Source organism: Carassius gibelio, chromosome B8, assembly GCF_023724105.1.
Source record: "Carassius gibelio isolate Cgi1373 ecotype wild population from Czech Republic chromosome B8, carGib1.2-hapl.c, whole genome shotgun sequence".
NCBI lineage: Eukaryota > Metazoa > Chordata > Actinopteri > Cypriniformes > Cyprinidae > Carassius > Carassius gibelio.
This window is the reverse complement of record NC_068403.1, coordinates 18,837,105-18,851,108: the sequence shown is the minus strand read 5'-3', so window position 1 is coordinate 18,851,108 and position 14,004 is coordinate 18,837,105. Positions and strand designations below refer to the sequence as shown.

Below are 14,004 nucleotides of genomic sequence, written 5' to 3'. Positions count from 1 at the left end.
CAAGAATGGGAGTTCACATTGCTTCAGAAAACAAATTTGGAAGCAAGAAAAGAAAACATGTTAGCAGCATATTTCTTTCAATATAATATTTCAATATTTTCTGCTTTATTGACATATGGTACTCACTACTCTGTGTTCAACAGGTGTCACTGTATTAAAGAACACTTTTAAACAGTAGGACACTTTGGACCTCAAGTATAGTCAAACCTGTACAATCACACACACACACACACACACACACACACACACAAAGCAGCTTCACAATTCATGTTTGGGGTCATGACTGTCATTTATTTTAAGCCTTCTTTCCCTTATCTTGTACCACTTAAGCACAAAAAACAAGTTAATGACGTTTGCTCAAACCTAGAATTACACAAGGAGGAAATGCATTGACAATTTACAAAACACAAGGAAACGCAAACCTACCCACACACAAAGGAAGACTGAACCTCTGCACACATTAGCAGCACCGCTGGCTGTGAACTTTCCCCTCATAAACAGCACTGGCTTTTTCACATTTACAGAGAAATACAGAGGAAAGCGCGCTCACTTCTGTAGGTGTGCACGCTCTCTCTCTAGTCTGAACTGCTCTGTTCAAAGCTCGTGTCAACCGGAGAGAGATACAGCGCCTGACAAATCGCTGCAACACAGCCTTGCACTGCGTTACCACATGCCACCCGCACCAGAGAAGATATGTCAGCGCCAATAAACACATCCAGAGCACGCGGATACACTGGAACAAAGCTACCGAGGTCGTTCCCATGATGCACGCTTTAGTGTCATCGTCATCAGGCGAGCTCAGCGGGTGATCTGGGTTAGTATGCAGACCTAATATACCTGTCAAATCTGTCCAAGCCCCTTTGGAACACTTGATTCGGATTGGTCAATCGTGACACTCAGAGGTCAGATATTTCTTAACATTTTATCGCCGTTCATGGCAACACAGTAACAACTGCAGACTGACGTCATCTTGAGTCTCCGGTAAATGACCTTTAAAGGGATAGTTCGCCCATTTTTGTCCCTTACCCTTATGTTGTTCCAAACCATTTTCAACTTCGGAAAACAAATTAAAATATTTCTGATGAAATCCAAGAGCTTTCTGACGCTTCATAAACAGCAATGCAACTGACATGTTTAAGGCCCAGAAAGGTGGTAGACATTGTTAAAATAGTCCATGTGACATCAGTGGTTCAACCATAATTTTATGAGAATACTTTGTGTAAAAAGAAAAAAAGACTTTATTTAACAATTTTTTCTGTTCCGTGTCAGTCTCCGACATGAGATCAAGAGAGAACTGACACATGAGTGGTGCCTTGTGCACTGTTGATAGCAGACAATGGAGCTTTTTTCGCTAACGTGACCCCTTTTATACAGACACAGATATTTTGAAGAATGTTGGTAACCAAAGAATTTTATTGACCATTAATTTACACTGTATACTACTATTTTTTGTTGATTTAAAATAATATACAGGTAAAATAACAGTAAATCAATACAGGTTTATTTTTTTGCATTGCAAAAGTTGCTTTCAAAAATTAAGGCAATTGCTGTGCAGTTGCCAATTTGTTGCTATTTGGTTACTAAAAGTCAGATGTCCATCCTTTTATGTCTTAATAGTTAGGAAAGGAATAACATACCCTTCTTCTCAGCCAGCAATATGATTTGAGGCATCGTCCATAGCACAAACTGAGCGAGAGGAGTTAAATGAAGGTCTTGTCCTAATCCCTGACCATAAGCAAAACTAATAGTGACGTTTAATTTGCAAACACTACTACTTCGCTCCAATCTGCAATAGACCAGCTATGATCATAAAAACTGAAAATGAAAGAGCGCCCCCCTATGGATAACCCAAGATATGAACACTAATCAAATCAAAGCTTGTACAATCTTTACCTTGCAGTAAAAAAAAAAACATTCCTTCATTAGGTCACTATTAGAAGATCTTTCTGTAAGCTTTTTAAACAGGAAAAATGATCATGATTGTGGCTGCAATCTGTATAACATACTGCTAAAGATGAGAACCACTGCTGCTGGAGTAAAAAGTTTTTTTTTTTTATTGAGCAGGCGAGATTCAATGCGCTGTCTTGCTGAAATCCCTGTTGGTCGGTGTGCTGACACATATAGTGCACTCAGCAAGTCCACACAGACGTACAGAAATGCAGATCTATGGACTCCAGGCAGAACCGCTGATTTAATGTAATCCGATACCCGTCTAAGACGGCTTAAAAAATCAAATACAAATAATGCACCCGGACAAATAAAGACAGCATAAGCCAGACATGTGTAAAAACATAACACTTTATACAAGTAGGCTGAAAAAAAAACTCAATGAATACACAACTACTTTACAGATACAAATGCCGATGTCTCCCCCCTGAGTTATTTACATGTGTTCCTGACCCAACATCAATACAAAAAGACATATTAATGACCGAAAGCCCTGACATTATATGATTTAGATACACAGAGGGAAAGTCTTGATTTAAGTCCGTTCGTCGCTGATAGCAGGCCAACGTAAACACACTAAGAACCAAGCTGAGGTCGGACTCAACTGACTAATGGTGACATTGTTCAGAACTATTCGGACATTTCTTCCAAATCAAAGTTGGGAGGGCGATGCTTCGGCACAGCTGCTGCTACCATGAATTGGCTACAGCTACTTTTCTATGAATTTACTGTCAAATCACACTCTGAATTGCTGTACCACTAAACACAAACATTTCACACACAAGTACACGTCACTTGACAGTTTGTAGATGGTATCCATCCATGTAGCTGATCTTGTGTCTGTGGTGAGAAGAATTTTTTTTTGGGGGGGGTCATGATCTAAGCGAATATATTAAATTCTTCTACAGAGAGGGAACTTTCGAATGGGTCACATATATCAAACTAAAGGTACTTTGCCATTTCTACATCCCAAAAGGTTGAGTTTGGTTCGCAGAGTCTTTCTAATCTTGATTATCATCATTAAATGCTTAAATAAAGGGATATTTACTGACACAAACGGCAAAGGGACAACACCACCACACCTATTAAAAAAAACATTGGGGGGACACATATAATTCGACTTATTGAACATTATGAATAATGTTGAGATGACCTGCCAAAAGAGTTCCTGGCACGCCAAAAGAAGTGATGAAGCTGATGGCCGGTGTTATCCAAACACACCTGATCCATGACTATAAAGATGCAATGACGTTAAACACTATAAACAGAGCACGTAGCATGGTAGAAAAAGTACAAGCATTTAGTGGCTCAGTAAAGAGTTCGATATGAAAACGAGCCGTCATATTGTTTAAAAGTCAGACTCGACTCCAGAGGAAGGAGCTTCAGTAAATAAACTGTAAAAAAATAAACAAACAAAGAAACGGATTTGCCATACAGTGATGTTTGATTAACATGAGACGTGGTTAAAGAGTGTTGCTTCAAACTGTAAAAAGGTCAATCCAGACCGTCAACAGTGAGATCCTGTATTACAAAGGGTCAGTCTTTCCAAAACAAATGAAGGGAAAAAAACAGCCCTATGTTGTGCCCAAGTACCTTCTCCTCAGATCACTCTCTAGCTGCCACCGCTGGGTTTGGCAGGGGTTTTGGAGCGCATGGTGGCCCCAGTGCGGGTGTTTCCTTTGCCCTGCTGGGGCTGTGGGGCGGCAGTGGCCTGCTGCGCTGGAGACTCGGAGGCGCTCTGCTGCTGGGCCGGACTGTGAGGCGGTGGGGTCTGGATTTGAGGGGAGGCTCCTGCTGCCGTAACAACCTGCTGCTGGAGGAGCTTCTGTTGCACCACCTGTGCGGTGCCTGTGGGGATGACCTGCGCCTGTGCCGAACCTGCTGCGGGTGCTGCCTGCGTCAGGGCCACTGTCTGAGCCTGGATCTACACACACAAGATCAATTCAGCTGTCAGAATCAGGAGCCTCAATATCTCGAAATGATCAAAGATCTAGGACTGCATGTAAATAATATTATTAATAAAACAATGTGTTAATAAAAATATTAGAAGACTATTTTATATAAGACGAGTCTTGGTGATATATAATAATATTGTGAAATATTACAGTGTAAAAGAACTGTTTTCGGTTAAAACTTAAAACTTAATTTAAGGTGTCATTGTTACTATTTAATTATGAATTTAAGTACTGAGTTATATAATTTAACTATATGCACTTACTATATGGTCAGAGTAAGGATTCTGGTTACTTGCATTTAATTATGCATAATTTATTGTTATTATTATTCTAAGTACATATAACATGTAACAAGGACACCTTAATATAAAGTGTTACCCAGTTTTCTATTTTTCTATATTTTAAAATGTAATTTATTGCTGTGATGTGCAGCTAAATTTTCAGCAGCCATCATTTCATTCTTCAGTTTTACACGATCCTTCATTCTAATGTGCTGATTTGTGAGATTTATGATTATTATTAGTGAATAAAACAGTTGTGCTGCTTGATCATTTTGTGGAAACGTAAAATGATCCTACTGACTCCAAACATTTAAACTGTAGTGTATGTTAATCATTTGCACAAAATTAAAAAAAATAAAAAAAAAAATATCTGCGAAAAAGGCAAGTCATTTCAGAGGTGGAACGAAATCAGAAACAAACACAAAGAAAGGAAATAATAACATTTCTGACTTCATGTTCACTAAAAAGGCACCAAATAAACACTAAAACACTTACCTGTTGAGGTGAGGATACTATCTGCTGCTGAACTATTTGAGGAATCTTAGTGACCTACAAGCAGAAGGGAAAATCACTACAAAGCTGAGCTGGGCACTAATACTGCACACATAAAGCACTACAAAGCACCAGGGGTGTGCGATATTGAAAAAAAAAAAAAACATAATCTCGATATTTTATCCCTAACGATAATTAGACAATATTTAGCATGTGTTATGTGCTGGCATCCTAAGGACGGCCGTGGACAGCTGACTCCTGAAGTTTTTGACTTTTCTGTGTGGTGCTCCATTCACACTGATAAAATTAAAAATAGACCTTTTATGGGCAATTTTACCTTCATAAAGACATTTTTTTCTAAAATAATTATTATCTTTTGAGTCATTTAATTGGTGAATTAGAATAAGACATTTGTGCTGTTACCAGGAAAACTAAATCAGTATCAATAAAATAAATTTTTGCAATGCAGAGGAAACACAGATTCTGCATCTGAAGTGGCATTTACATGCATTTACACACTGTTTAATGGAGCTCTGAAGGACATGGAATGCTTTAACTCGCGGTTACTAATACATTAATAATGTTTTGATAAATTAAACATACAAAAGTTGAATACTGTTATTTGAAATTATATGAATAATAAAAATAAACTTTAAATGTGAAATTAAAACCACCAGCAGGTGGCAGAAAGTCACTGTTGATAAGTGTGTAATTGCGATTGAACCAAATCATTTAAATGCTTGATTCATTCAGGAACAAACAGCTGTCCAAGTTGTTCAAAGATGCAAAACAGCACTGTGGTGGTGGCTATGTTTGGAATTATTTTAGTTGTCGAAAAAAAAGGCAATAGTGTGTCGAAAACATACGTCATTTAATAAACTTCTTGTTTATTGAACTGTTATAAAAATAAAAAAAGTGATCTTGATTAACTAAATGAAATCATGTAAATATCATAATATTTCCTGTCCCCATATCTTGAATTGTTAGCATTCTAAATGTACTATAAACGCACTATAAATGTGCACACGCACTAGTCTAGACTAGGGCTGCACGATGTGTCGTTTAAGCATCGATATTGCGATGTACGAATCCACGATAGTCACATCGCAGGATGTGCGATGTAGGCTGTCGTAGTTGATCTGTTATTCATTAACTGTACGGGCCAGCTGCTCCCCGGCCCTTGACGAATGTGATTAGCGGATTAATTGCACAGCTTAACCATCACAGAGGGAAAGTTTATCATTGACAGGACTGAAAAACACATGCAAGTTTAACAGGGCAGAGAGAGAGAGCACGTGCGAGAGAGACAGAGAGAGAGAGCGATCCAAACAACACGAGCGCCGTCTTGCTATCTCTCCCTCGTGCATATTAATCAATTGACACGATGGTGTCGATGTTTAAATCATTTAAAATGAGAATGTAAGTGTGCTCACCCAATTTTTTTTGTATGAAAAAATATCGCAATATATATCGCAGAAAAATTAAATATCGCAATCTCATTTTTTCCCAATATCGTGCAGCCCTAGTCTAGACTTCACGTTTTGTATGTGTGCACTCTGTAGGGGTGTTTTAAATGCTCAAATAATAAAACTTCATAATTTCAAATTGCACATCGTTAAAACATCAATTACGAAATAATCGCAGACGATATATCTTGCACTTGAGCGTGTGCTAGAGATGTGCTGGCTGCGAGAGCCTAACTTCTTACCTGTATCTGCTGTGCTGCAGGAGGTTTCTGTGGCTGTCCGATGGAGGTGGTGAAGAACTGGGTCTTAATGGCGGGCTGAAGTGGAGTGGTGGTGTATACTTTCTGCTGCTGTTGGACTGTGGTATGAGTGGCCTGCTGCGTGCCCAACTAAACAGAGAGATAAAGAGAGAAAGAAGAGAGGGCTTGTAGACACATTTATACAAATGATGCTTCATTAAAAAATAAAATCACACTGGCTGTTTGGTACCTTTTGCTGCACCGCAGCCTGTGTTTGCTGTGGCTGTGCTGCCTTCTGGACTGCGGCGGCTTGTGCAGCTGCCTGCTGCTTTTGTCTGTTCAACAGCTGCTGAACCTGGAACGGGTGGGTCACCACTTGACCACCTACACATAAACACACACACTTCAGTCTACAAGAGCCCCTGAAAGCTTGTTAATGACACTGAGATGATGTAGGTGAGTAAAGAAAGCAAGCATCTACACTGTTGATTTATAGTCAGAAATGCTGCTATTAACAGTTTTTCACCATTCACTACAGTCTTTGTAAGCCTCTGTCTGATAACTGCTTAGGTTTAGGGTGCTTCACAACAAGTCAGTGAAATGTCTAATGCATTAGAGATTCATAGGCCACATGACCACTGTTTTTGACTAATTAAACATGCATAAATAGCAAGTTTAAAACCAGTTTAGTGCTTATATATTAATCAAAACACAGCCTGTGGAATTTGATGATCACAGAAAGCCACATTGCTTTAATTTTATTTTGATAAATATCATGCAGCCCTGCTTGTGAACTCTTGGACATTCACCAAAATCCAAATATACAGAATAATTGGTACAAAATAAGCACTTTCAAAGCCATGACTTGTTCATCAGAATATACTTTAATATTATTTATAACTATTTTGAAGTGGCTTTTACGTTACGCTTTTATTATGCTTTGTTAATCTCTATTTAGATTTAATCCCAGAGGAGATGTGTAATGTGTAACGACACTGCTAGAGTCCAGCTGAACTGACTAGTCAGTTTAAACCCTTTTTTCTGTCAGTCTCCTCATTTCAGAATGTACCTGCTTTCTGGCCTTGTCCAATGGCGACGCTAATGCCGGCCACAGTGACAGGAAGAGTAGTGACTCCGGCGGATGAAACCACAGCAGGAACTGAGACGACAGGAGGTGGTTTGGTCAGAGTCACCTGAGCGGTTGGAGCCTGCTGACCTTGAATAGGTCCTGAAGCTTGGACACGTGTCTGAATGAAAAGACATGTAAAGAATTCATGTTCATTCATGTGTATGTGAAAGGGTTAGTCTGGGTGTGTATGTATGTGCTTACCAGTCTGGCCACCTGTAAGTTGGTGACAGGAAGCACAGCTCCTGCTCTGGGCGCAGCGACTGCCGCTATCTGAGGGTTGGACGTAGCCGCCGGTGTGGTGTGAACCTGCTGCGGTTGTTGAGTAGATGAAGCCTGCTGACCTTGAGCTGCAGCTACCGCCGCTGCAACCTGCTGCTGGGCCATCTGCAGCTTCTGCTTCTTCAACAACTCCTGGAGAGAACACAGAGACAAGCAGATATTTACAAATGACTACTGATCACTACATTCTTCAAACTCCCTGGGAGCTACACTGACTTTCTGCATTGAAGTGGGGAGTTTATTAATATTCAGGTGGTTTAACTGGATGCTTTCTTTAGGTGTGATTGGCTCGCAGGTAAACCTACGATCAAGCTATTCTGACAACACCACCTGACACAAAAGTTTTTCTTGTCTAATGATTTATGTAAAGTCCTCATGCATGAAATAGCGTTTATCTCTCTAAAGAACAACTGACTAATGGCTTAGTTGAAAAAGCTTTTTCTTTGTTTTTGGCCTCTTTTCAAAATAAAATGAAAGTGTTATTTTAGCTGCTGATAAATAATGGAATCTATTATGCAAAATTCACTTTTACATGTTATTTGAAAATAAATGTGTGTTGGCAGTGTGCATACACAACCACCCTGTAATTATAAAAATCCTTTTTTTGAAATCACCATAAATCATAAGCAGCGTCTCAGAACAAGCCATTCATAAAATCTGTGAAATGTGACATCACACTTTACAAGCCCCACCCACCACTGTAGACGGACACTGCTATATTAGCGGAGACCCCATCCTGAGTGAGCAGCACTCAATCTGCCATGTTTATCTTTACGCTAAAGAATTCAAAAGCAACATTCAAGTAAGAAAGGTCTTCTTATTAAAGCTACTGAAGTTCAGAGGAGTGAGTGATTTTCCGTTTTTATTTTATTGTTTGTTAATATTAACAGCTTAGACAGCATAGATAATATATCAACCTATAAGGCTGCTATTTCCCAGCTCAACATCGTGATGTACATCAGCCATTGGCAATGGATGAAGGCATGATCTATCAGTCCAACTCTAGACCAGGTAATGCTAAAATGTTAAATTTTGGCCAACATATCAGTCAACTGCAACTGTTAACTGTAATTATGATTAATTACAACTGGAAACATAAGGGCTAAGTCTGGAAATGTAAAAAAAATAACAACAACATGAAGCATGGGTTGAGTAACACGTTGAGCAATACTGTAACTGCATTTAGACATCATTCACCATAATTAATACCTCAGTATAGATAAGCAAAAGCAAAACAAATATGGCATCCTCCATACTAAGAGTGTGTGTACCTGCTGTGGCTTTCCTACTGCTTTGATCTGTGGAGATGCAGCCTGCGGTTGTTGTTGCTGTTGCTGCTGCAACTGTTGTCTGAGTTGTAATTGTTGGAATTGAGCTTGTGTGAGTGGTTTACCCTGAGTCAACTGCATACCGGGAGCTAGAGAAGCAAAAAGAATGGATTAAGAATATGATGGTAGATTATCCAGCTAGATATGATTACACAAAAACAATGCGTAAGTGTGACTCTCTGAATTGATTTTGCCACCAGAGAACCCAAAACACGCATGGCTTCTCTAAAGATGGCATTTGGTCTACCTGGAGCCACCAGCGTGCGTGTTTGGGACTGACCAGGAGTCAGATTAGCGGTCACCACAGCTGATGCGGTCACTGGGGTAACAGCTCTTACGCTCTGACCAGCCGCAATGGCAACAACCTCTGTTGGGGACGCAGTTGCAGGCACTGCTCTCTGCTGAGTGTGAACCACCTGAGCCGTGGCCGTTCCTACCGTCTGTTTGGGGAAACAAATATTTAACACACATAAACAGGACAGAAAGGTACAAATCAGTTGAAAAGCAATTTTACAACAAAATACCAAATCAAACTGAATCTATTTTGTATTCTACACTTTCAATGTGGACATCATGTCACACTGCAGGCACTGCTGTGACCAATCAAATCGGCTGCAAATCTAGATCAGAACTCACAGGCAGGGCTCCAGGTATGACAGGAGACGCCAGACGTTTGTTCGCCTGGAACTGACCAGGAGGAACTCCAGCCACAGTGTTTACAATCACATTTCCACTTACTGTAGCTGTTGCTGAAGTGTAAACAGAAATATACATAGATCAGCACTTACATAAACAGCACTCACAACTGAAACAACAAATACATGTAAAAGTTATGTAATGAGATAATACCTTGCTGGATACTTGTGCCCACTGCAGCGGTCTTGATAGCTCCAGTCTTGAAAATCAACAAAATTCAAATAGGATCAACATCATATAGCCTTATTCTTTACTGTATAATACACCACTGTTTAAAATCTGGGGCCAGTAAGATTTTTTTTCTACTGAAATGAATACTTCAATGTGTATTAAATACTAGTTTGATACACATAAACTGATCAAAAGTGACAACTGTGACATTTCTAAATTTCTAAACTTTCATAAAAGAATGCTGAAATAAAAATCAAGGTTTTCATTAAACAAATAAACATTGATAATGATAAGAAATGTTTCTTGAGCACCAAATCAGCTTATTAGTTTGGTTTCATGTGACACTAGCTGCGTTTACATAGACCCTTCTAATCCGATCGTAATAGGACTAGAAGCACAATCAGAATAAAAATGTCACATGTAAACACGTCAATCGAATTGAATTGGCTCGAGCCGACTAAAATTTCAATCAGATTGTAAGGGGTGGTTTATCCCTTTAGCAATCTGTGCGAGAGGACATGTTAACACTTGATCGGATTGAAAACCGAAACTGGACAGTACTGCACATGCGCAGTGACGTAGAAATATCGTAATAACGTATGATGCGCGGAACGAGATAAATAAGTGTCCTGTCATTATAAATCTTCCCTTTCACTCAGCGTATGTGAAGTGGAACATGATCACGTCCCACCAGTCCTTGTTTAAGACTCTCGTCAACAGACGTCTAGTTTTTAGTGTGGGAAGAGGCTCTTTTACTACTTTTTTTTTTTTTTTTGCTAAAGAACAGTTCATGTGCTGGTCGTCGCCTAATTAGGACCCGAAGTAGATAAATATAACGTGTGCTTTTTAAAACAGCAGCGGGAAACTGTATTCATGAAGTGTGCACACGTCAAAAGAGTAAATCCGATCAGAAGCTTGTGACATGTAAATGCACACATCAACCTGATCACTTTATTTACCGTTCATTTTGAAGGAAGCAAAAAGTGTCCATGTAAACGCACCCACTGAAGACGGGAGTAATGGCTGACAAATCACACATTATATAAATAAATACACAATTTATAAATTGTAATATTACCATTTAAACTATATTATTTCACATTATTAGTGCTTTTACTGTATTTTTGATCAAATAAACGTGGTCTTAGTAAGCATAAGAGACCTCTTTCAAAAACATTTACAAAAATCTTTCTGAACCCAAACTTTGGAACAGTTGTGTATACATGAATAACAAAAGTGTAATATAGAAATGAGTTTGACTTTCATCTTGGGTAATGAAGAGCTAAACACAGGTGGACGTAAAATCCAGTGTGATAATAAACATGCAGTACTAAAGGAGTCTAACCAGTACAGCGGTGTTGGGGACTGCTGCTGCTCCGGATTGGTTGGGCTGGGGCACTCCAGCCGCTGCAGTGGCCTGTGGCTGGGCTTGAGGCTGGGCAGCAGCTCCCTGAGGCTGGGTGGCTCCTGTAGTCTGCTGCTGTTGTTGCTGAGCCTTCTGCTGTTCAGCTAGTGCCTATGGCAGCACAGGATTGAGGAAAACAGAGAAGAGTTCAATATAATAAATAAATAAAAATGAAAAAAAAAAAAACTTTATTTATTAAACATTTATCTCACCTTCTTCTCTTTAGCGATTCTCTCAGCTCTCTGAGAGGCAACCTGGATAGGAGGCAGAGGCTTGTCGTAGCTTATCCCGCTAAAATCACAAAAGAAAGAAAGAATGAATGAGATGCTGTTTAACCACAAATTAATATCAAATGTGACTAAAGATCAACAATATATTGATAGATTGCATCAGTAAAAGTTGTTTTTTTTATGATGAATTTCCAAGCTGGCTAATATTGGAATCACAGGGCTGAACGTTAACTTTTTGGCACATAGCACTAGTGCTGCAGAGGTTGATCATTTTGCAGCACTGGCCAAAAACAAAATATCTGAAAACAAACAAGTATTGGAATTTGTGTGTAGGCTATATGCACTCAGAAAAAGCACATGTCAGAACAGCATGTGAATTAAATGTTTAAGCAGATGCAAATAATGTACTTTTGTGATTGCACATAAGTGCAGTGTCCTGTGAGTGTAACTCTACTGCCGAGTTAACATGTACACAATACTACAATATTTCTTCAAAAGCAGATCATGGAGACATTTTAATCATCCACGATCAAAAATATGTTACCGCACACCCATAACTACCAAGTATAATCAGTGTCACACACACACAAACAAGCACAACAAAGTCACTTCAGTGGCTGAGTTATGAACATGCAAAACTGTATCGCATATGTGCTACAGTGGTACATTTATTCATAGCACGTGCGACAAACATGTTCACTTCAGGGCTTTTTTGTAACACATCAAGAGTCAGTACCTCTCAGCCAGCACAGAGGCATGCTTAGGATTCTTCTGGAATGGATTCATGCCCAGTCTAGAAATAAAAACACCAAAAATTATATTTTTGCTTTGATGAAAGCATTCTGGAAGAATATAAATGCAATGTTTTTGTGTTGGACGCTGCCTGCACATACAGGGGTCTTATTGGTGGGCTCCTCTTGCTAGCAATGATTTTCATCAGCTCAAAGCGGTTGTTGTACAGCTGGATCTGGGTGGCGTTGTCATCCTGTGTGTAGATCTGACACGTGCGCAGAGGACGACTATTCTTGGACTGCACAAAAAAAAATAAAACTGTTACCAAGGAAACAGCTAATAATATGTAATGAATTATTATTATTCCTTTTTTTTTTTAAATACCTTATAAATGCTCTTGGTCTTGTTCTTCTTAGGGTTAGCTTCATATATTAGCTGCAGGACAGTTTGTATAGTTACGTCACAAGGAAAATGTTGAAAAGTAAATAAAATAATTCACAACCACATGATACTGGGACAATCACTCACTTTGCCCTCCTCTCTGGGAATGATGACATTCTCATAGCGGTTACGGCATTGTTTTGGCGAGCGGTAAACTCTGCTACAGGAGTTGACCACGTCGCTCACTAGGTCCCAGTTAGGAGTGTGTGCTGGAGACACGATGGTCAGGTTCAGAGGAAGTTCCAGTAACTGCTTCACAGCCTGTGAACACAGAGAAAAAGGCAGAATTACAACAACTGTGCTGTTAAACATAGGCAGTGATAATGCAATAGTGTGATGGACTAAGTACCTGTAGCAGGGCCCAGTCCTCACTTATGAGCCACTCAGGGTTGTCCTGCCCAGCCTCCATGGCTGGTTTGAGCAGAGAGGGCAGCGGTTTGGCAAAAGGAGCCTGTTGCTTCAGAGAGAAGTTCTTCTTCTGGTCTTTACCCTCCCGCCTTACTTTGAGAAGACTGGCCTTATCGAAGAGAGAGCGTGGAGGAATCACTGATTCTCCATGACCCTTCTTTTTCTTACGTCCCAGAGCTGACAAGAGGGGGCAGAGAGAGAAAAAGAGAGAATTTAGCATACATTTAAGCACAGTAAGTTCAGACTAAAAGCGTTTCTTGAGCCCGATGCGTCTTACCTGACGGGTCCATGTGTCTCTTGCGTTCTTTGCGGACGTAGACTGGGGGCAGTTTGGATTCAGGCATAGGCACAGAGTCATACATGAGGCAGATCACAGAGTCGATGTAGATATCATTATCATCCTGTGGAGGAGTTGGGGGAGTCCACAGCTACAGAAAAGAGCAGTAGTAGGAGTTATGAACCAATTTTCATGCATTTTTTTAAAATATAGGGGTGACTCTAACCGAACTCGTCCCAAGGTTTACGCCAATTTCAAAATAAACATTAAATAAAAATTATTTTTCTCATTATGAAAAAAAAAAGTGATATAAAAATGTGATTTAGACATGTTTTTGGGAGATTCACCCAAAATTCTTCCCTCAATTCTCTTCAGGAATGTGCAAGTCTTAAACTTACAGGCATTATTTCTGTTTGTCCATCCTCATTCTCGAACACATACTCCTGTAAAGTGGAAGGGAACAGGGTATCAAATCTACACAACATGACATCACTTCCTACTGAAAAGAACATTAGAATATATTTGTAC

General features: G+C 39.6%; 1 protein-coding gene across 5 annotated transcripts in view; it reads right to left on the bottom strand.

Moving 5' to 3' along the window:
* Positions 1 to 2,280: 2,280 nt before the first annotated feature.
* Positions 2,281 to 14,004, bottom strand: part of LOC127963106 (E1A-binding protein p400) — a 37,935-nt gene continuing 26,211 nt past the window's right edge. For 4 of the 5 annotated variants that reach the window (XM_052562813.1, XM_052562817.1, XM_052562815.1 and 1 more), the window contains 19 exons: positions 13,875 to 13,919; positions 13,477 to 13,627; positions 13,141 to 13,376; positions 12,879 to 13,052; positions 12,735 to 12,785; positions 12,512 to 12,648; positions 12,355 to 12,411; positions 11,601 to 11,679; positions 11,329 to 11,499; positions 9,966 to 10,011; positions 9,753 to 9,865; positions 9,364 to 9,556; positions 9,060 to 9,205; positions 7,711 to 7,920; positions 7,450 to 7,627; positions 6,631 to 6,764; positions 6,384 to 6,530; positions 4,679 to 4,732; positions 2,281 to 3,871 (listed from right to left, as the gene is read on the bottom strand). In XM_052562813.1, the coding sequence (XP_052418773.1) occupies positions 3,560 to 3,871; positions 4,679 to 4,732; positions 6,384 to 6,530; positions 6,631 to 6,764; positions 7,450 to 7,627; positions 7,711 to 7,920; positions 9,060 to 9,205; positions 9,364 to 9,556; positions 9,753 to 9,865; positions 9,966 to 10,011; positions 11,329 to 11,499; positions 11,601 to 11,679; positions 12,355 to 12,411; positions 12,512 to 12,648; positions 12,735 to 12,785; positions 12,879 to 13,052; positions 13,141 to 13,376; positions 13,477 to 13,627; positions 13,875 to 13,919 (2,634 nt within the window). In that variant the 3' untranslated portion in view covers positions 2,281 to 3,559. The remainder of the gene's footprint in view (positions 3,872 to 4,678; positions 4,733 to 6,383; positions 6,531 to 6,630; positions 6,765 to 7,449; positions 7,628 to 7,710; positions 7,921 to 9,059; positions 9,206 to 9,363; positions 9,557 to 9,752; positions 9,866 to 9,965; positions 10,012 to 11,328; positions 11,500 to 11,600; positions 11,680 to 12,354; positions 12,412 to 12,511; positions 12,649 to 12,734; positions 12,786 to 12,878; positions 13,053 to 13,140; positions 13,377 to 13,476; positions 13,628 to 13,874; positions 13,920 to 14,004) is intronic. The other variant, XM_052562814.1, reaches the window with a different exon arrangement.